The sequence below is a fragment of the Quercus lobata genome, unplaced genomic scaffold (assembly GCF_001633185.2).
Source record: "Quercus lobata isolate SW786 unplaced genomic scaffold, ValleyOak3.0 Primary Assembly Scq3eQI_1873, whole genome shotgun sequence".
Taxonomy (NCBI): domain Eukaryota; kingdom Viridiplantae; phylum Streptophyta; class Magnoliopsida; order Fagales; family Fagaceae; genus Quercus; species Quercus lobata.
Window position 1 is genome coordinate 78,240 of NW_022154755.1, and position 6,089 is coordinate 84,328.

The 6,089-nt window shown below is 38.7% G+C and overlaps 1 protein-coding gene across 1 annotated transcript; it reads left to right on the top strand.

The window, feature by feature from the left end:
- Positions 1-350: 350 nt before the first annotated feature.
- LOC115973244 (golgin IMH1-like) lies at positions 351-3,303 on the top strand (the record flags this gene model as incomplete). The annotated part of the gene is made up of 6 exons (XM_031093499.1): positions 351-787; positions 1,040-1,240; positions 1,321-1,443; positions 1,641-1,678; positions 1,815-1,917; positions 2,078-3,303. Coding segments are annotated over exons 1-6 (1,760 nt in total), but the record flags the coding sequence as incomplete, so codon positions are not given.
- Positions 3,304-6,089: the final 2,786 nt, after the last annotated feature.

The following is a 6,089-nucleotide window of genomic DNA, read 5'->3' on the forward strand; positions in this document are numbered from 1 at the left end:
TTCTTTGAGGGAGATTTGTTACCTTATTTCCATAGCAAAAAATGCCTTTCATATGCATTCAATTTCTATACCAACTCTTTCTCCAAAAAAAAAAAAAAAAAAAAAAATTCTATACCAACAATTCATTTTTTTTTATTATAAAAAGTAATAAAAATTAGGTGACCTGGTATAAGTATGACTCCTACTGATTAGGGAACAAGCCAATAATATAAAGGCCGCATTGAAAACCTGACCTAAAAAAAGATGACTTTCGTATGAGTGATAACGACGTATCATTGAAGTATAGGGCCATTTATGTCATTTGAGGTCTCCCACGCTCGTGGTTTATGTAAGCAAAAAGTAAACCATAATGTGTGATTCCAGACTTTCCAGTCATGCTTCTTAATTTTACAATAATACATGTGGATCGGTTAAACTATGAACAGAGAAACTTCCTTTTCTATACTGCAACATTGCCATTTGTTTTTCCTAGTAATCTCCAACTGCTCACTTCTAAAACTCTACAGAATTTGATTGTCTTAAGCTAGAAATTAGATTTGAAAGGACCGCATGTATTTGTTTGTTTTCAGTATTCTTGTAAAAGTACAGTGGAAGAGAAACCAAACTGCCTTAGTTCTAACAGCAACAAAACAACATTGTCTGCCAAAATCCCAGTGAGGTGAGTGAGACTTGTGATGAACATTTTCTGAGATCCGAGACTCATATAAGACCAAAAAAAATGTTCAAGTCATGGAGCAGGAAGAAGAAGGTCAAAGTTGTATTCAAATTGGAGTTTCAGGCCACTCAGGTATCAGTTTGACAAAGCAAAGGAAAACCATTTCTTTTTCTGTTACTATATGAAGATGGGCTTGTTTAGTTTGGCTAATTGGTTTGAGTTGCACCAAATGTCTCAATTTTTTTTTTTTTTTTTTTTTTATATATTCAATTCAGACATGCTTATCCCACAAATATATATATATATATATATATAGTGTGAATAATCTGATAGAGCTTAGAGCAATTGACAAGATCTTACCTGGTTTTGCATCTCCATTTTCAGGTGCCAAAACTGAAAAAATCAACATTGATGATATCTTTGGTGCCAGAGGATGTTGGAAAGCCAACAGTGAGACTAGAGAAAGCTGCAATTCTGGATGGAACCTGCACATGGGAGAATCCTATCTATGAGACAGTGAAACTCATTAGGGAATCAAAAACAGGAAAACTCAATGAGAAAATTTACCACTTCATTGTTTCAACTGTAAGGAATGGTCACAGCTTCTCATTCTTTTTCTCCTCTTTCTGGTTGGGTTTTCTCAAAAAATTCCTGTGTTCTTGCAGGGATCATCAAAATCTGGTTATCTTGGAGAAGCTTCAATTGATTTTGCAGATTTTGAGGCAGAGACTAAACCATTAACTGTTTCTCTGCCTCTTAAGTTTGCAAACTCTGGCGCAGTTCTGCATGTAACTCTCTTTCTCTCTCCTCTCATACACACAAACACACACACATACATGTTAGAAATCTAATGGTTGAAGTTTCCCAGAAATTGACTCTTGTGTTTGAGTTCTAACTATCAATATCAAAATTAATACAACTTCAGCATCATTTGCTTGTAAAAGACTTCTGTGATTCATCATATTTGACATAATTTTTAAAACAGGTGACAATTCAGAAGATGGAGGAAGATACTGATCAAAAGTAAGTAGGAAGCAATGCACATTAACCTCAATTTATCCACCATAACTTCTTTTTTCTTCTCCTATTCTTTTGTTGTTGTTTTTACCACCCCCTACTTTAGAAAGTTACATTTACACAATTAAGATTCTAAATTCAGAGATGGTGAAGAGTATGGAGCTCAATTACTTACACATGATGAAAGCATGAATAGTCAACCAAGCAATTGCAGTGCAGATGATAACTTTTACAATTTTGCTGAAGTAAGGTCTCATATCATAGAACTTTTCGTAACTTTTCCATAAAAAAGGTTCAAGAGTAGGACAACAACATCAATAAGCTTCAACTCAAACTATCAAAATAGTAGAGACAAATGTCATATCTGAAAAGTAATTGTTGAACTATCTCTTAATTGTTGCACAGGATATGAATCTGAAAGAAGCCACATCTCAGATTGCTGAACAAAATGGCATCTTTAGAGCACCTACAGGCTCTAATGCTGCATTAGCATCATGTTGGGATATCAACTCTATACAAAGTACACAAGAAGATCTTGGATTCAGAAGTAGCGTCCATCAGGAACCCACCAGCTTCCGCACACATAACAGACAAAACTCCATGCCTAAGGGAACATTTGATGCCATCACCACAAAAAAGAATGCGCATCGGAGATCAAACACAGATTGGTCAGTGGATTCAGCTTCGGATGCAAGTTTAGTTGACTCAATAAACAGCCTGGAGGACAATCTTCCAAGAGAAAAGTTACAAGAGGCATCAGAAGATTCCCTCGAAAAACTCAAAAATGAAATTGCTACTCTAAAGAGACAAGCAGATTTATCGGAAATGGAAATACAGTCCCTTCGGAAACAAAATGTGAAGGAGAAGAAACAGGGAGAAAATCTATCAAGACAAATCATTAGCCTTAAAGAGGAGAAAAATGCACTCAAAATAGAATGTGAACAACTCAAGTCACAGCAGAAATGCATTGATGATGCAGAAGCTACAAACAAATTGCAGTCTGAGATTAAGAATACAAGGGTTCAGTTAGAAGCAACAAGGCAAGAGCTTAATTATGAAAAGAAAATAAGTAATGATCTTCAGTTACAGCTGCAGAAAACACAAGACTTGAACTCAGAGTTAATTCATGCAGTGAGAGACCTTGAAGAAATGCTGGAGATAAAAAATAAGGAACTGGCTACAGAGTACAATGATGCCAAGGAAGTAGACTTGTTGAAGCAGAACATCAGCGACCTGAATGGTGAAATAGAATTTTACAGGAAACACAAGGAAGAGCTAGATATGCATACAAAACAGCTCACCTCGGACTATGAGTTTTTAAAGCAGGAAAACCATGATATCTCATTAAAGTTAGAGGAAAGCCAAATACAACAACAGATGACACAAAACGAATGCTCAGCTTCTTTGGCTACTATAAAAGAACTTGAATCCCATGTAGAGATATTAGAAGAAAAAATCAAGATGCAGGCAGAAGAATTCTCAGAATCTTTGATCTCCATCAATGAACTTGAAGCTCAAGTTAAGGGATTAGAGAAAGAACTGGAAAAGCAGGCACTGGGATTTGAAGAAGATCTAAATGCCATGGCAATTGCCAAGACTAAGCAGGAACAGAGAGCCATCCGGTCAGAGGAGTATTATTTTTGTTTTTTTTTTTTTTTTTTTTTTTTTTTTGTTTGTTTTTTTGTTTTTTTTTTTTTTTTTATTTTTTTTTTTTTTTTTTTTTTCTTTTTTTTTTATTTTGTTTTTTCTGATGTTTTATTTTTTTTTTTTTTTTTTTTTTTTTTTTTTTTTTTTTTTTTTTTTTTTTCCTTTTTTTTTATTTCTTTTTTGTTTCTTGTTATTTTCTTTTTTTTTTTTTTTTTTTTTTTTTTTTTTTTGTTTGTTTTTTTTTATTTTTTTTATTATTATTCTCTTTTTTTTTTTGTTTTTTGTTGTTTTTTTTGATTTTTTTTTTTTTTTTTCTTTTGCACGGGTTCCCCGGTCCACCCTCGGATCCCCCGTACCAAAGGGAATGATGCGCTACGGTACAGCATATTACCCGAAAGCACAAAGTCCTTCGCTACTCGACTATCATCTCAGACGAATTGTTTAGAGTTTATCGTTCTCGGGAATTGGTCTAGCGTGCATCGCGCAGCGCTCAACAGCTATCTCGGTTAGTTCCATGAATTTAATCTATTGAGGATTACCAATGTTATACTTGATAATATTTGCGAGTTTAAACTAATAAGGGTTTGTGTTAAAGTGTTCTTCTGCCCAGAATACTGTTAAAGGCAGGCTTAGACTTAATATTCAGACCCAAAGTGGTCGTTGCAAAAAAAAAAAGTATGTATAAAGAAATAAACACATCTTTTATTAAGACAAAAGAATAGTACAGTATACAATAAAAGCTGAAACAAGCTTACATTAGAGTTAACTGCGTAAGCAAAAGAAAAGTACAAAAGAGTGAAGATGATGCCGAGGAGATAGCTCAGAGGAGAGATTGGCTACTGTTCCAAGATGTTGTCTAAGGAAACTATTCCTCGACGCTTCTACATGCCCATAACTCAGGCAGCCAAAGAACCTGACCTCAGGCTAACACCATCTACAGAAAAGGTGCAGGGAGCCGGAAGTTGGGAAGCCCCCGCAAAAATTTGCCTGCTATAAGGCAGACGGCGCTGATGGCGGAAATTCCTTCTTCGGACATACCAAAAATCTGGCATGACCAGAACCTGCTTCGGATTTTGACTAAAAGAGGGAGAAACACCCTTTCCCCTCTCTCGAACTGGAATATTCTCTTGAATTTATGCCTCCTTTGCCTGTACCCCACTATCTGGAGTCTCAGGAAGACACGGCGCCTTTGTGGCGGAGAGAGTTCCTTTGCCCCAACCCTCGCCTCAAACATGATGTACTAGGAGAGGAGACTGAAGGATTTGTGCGAAGGTAAGACAGCTTTCTCTCCTATTTATTCAAAAAGCTAAAGTGGTGGCATTTAATGCACGCAACGTCCCAAGGAACGCTGCGGACAAAATGTCTCCGGCTCGATTTCCCACGCCATCTTCAATATTAAAGGAGCCTCGTGAAGACGCACCTCGAACACTGGGACGCCAAAAAGTACCGCGTGACCAAAGACTACGGAAATGCCTTTAAATCTGTGGGCCTAATAAATTCGCGTCCCAGGCCCGTTCTACATGGAGGCCCACGGACTACGGCCCACGCCGGGGAATAACCGCTGCCGAGGACAACCTCCTGCTCGGAAACTTGTGAGATACCTGAGGAAAGACCAAGTGCGTAAAAAGAGCATAAAGTTTTGGACAGAACTAAGGCCTTATATGGTCCTCGGAATCAAGCCTATGGGGAAACCAAGTACAAAAATTTTTATTATTCCAAGTTTTGGACAGAACCAAGGCCTTGTATGGTCCTCGGACTCAAGCCTATGGGGAAACCAAGTACAAGAACTCCTATTACTACAAGTTTTGGACAGAACCAAGGCCTTGTATGGTCCTCGGACTCAACCCTATGGGGGAACCAAGTACAAAAACTCCTATTACTACAAGTTTGGGACGGAACCAAGGCGTTGTACGTTCCTCGGACCCAAGCCTACGGGGAAACCAACTACTCGGATAAGAAAATGTTTGAATTTTGCAAGATGGGCTACTTGATAAAAGGTCAGGTCACTTCATCCACGGCTTAAACACCCTAAAGGGTTAGGCCCAACGAAGGTGTAAGGAAGGTGCTAGAACGCCCCAGTATTCATTGGCCTAAGAAGGCTGTTCATCTGGTGGGTGATATGTCTTCAAATGGTTATTTCTCACACGGCATCAAGCCTTTAGTTCTCTCCTTGGCTAGCATGGATAAGCAAACGGTCAAGCGCCTTTTAACCTTATCTTCAAAGTCTCTCCAATCTCTGCCTCATTGCTGCTCATACTAAAAGAGGAACTCACTTCAAAAAAAAAAGAATGAAGAAGAAGGAAATAGTAAGGAAGAAATCAATGAAGAAGATGGAGGAGATGAATGAAGAAGATGGAGGACATGAGTAAAAGAAGGAGGAGAAGAAGAGGGGAAGAGATGAAGAGACAAAGAGAGGAGCAAAAGAGGGAGAAGGACAGCACCAGGGCGAAACTGGTGCTGGGAAGACTATAAGAGGAAGGCGGAGGAGGGCACCAGTGAGCAAAGAGAGGGAGAAGCAGAAGCACTTCGCCCCTACCTCAGCCCTGACTCCTAACACACTGGTGCCATGTTAGGTACGCTCGTGAGGAGCCGGGCGGTGCTGATATTGGGTGTTCTCGACTCAGTTAGGCCGAGAATTCGACGTGACGAGCCCCTGCTTCGGATTTTGGCTGAAAGAGAGGCGGGACAGATCTTAAGTCTGCGCCACCCTTGCCCTGATCGAGCCATTTCAAGCTTTATCAGAACATGGTGTCTTGAGGAGGGGCATGGT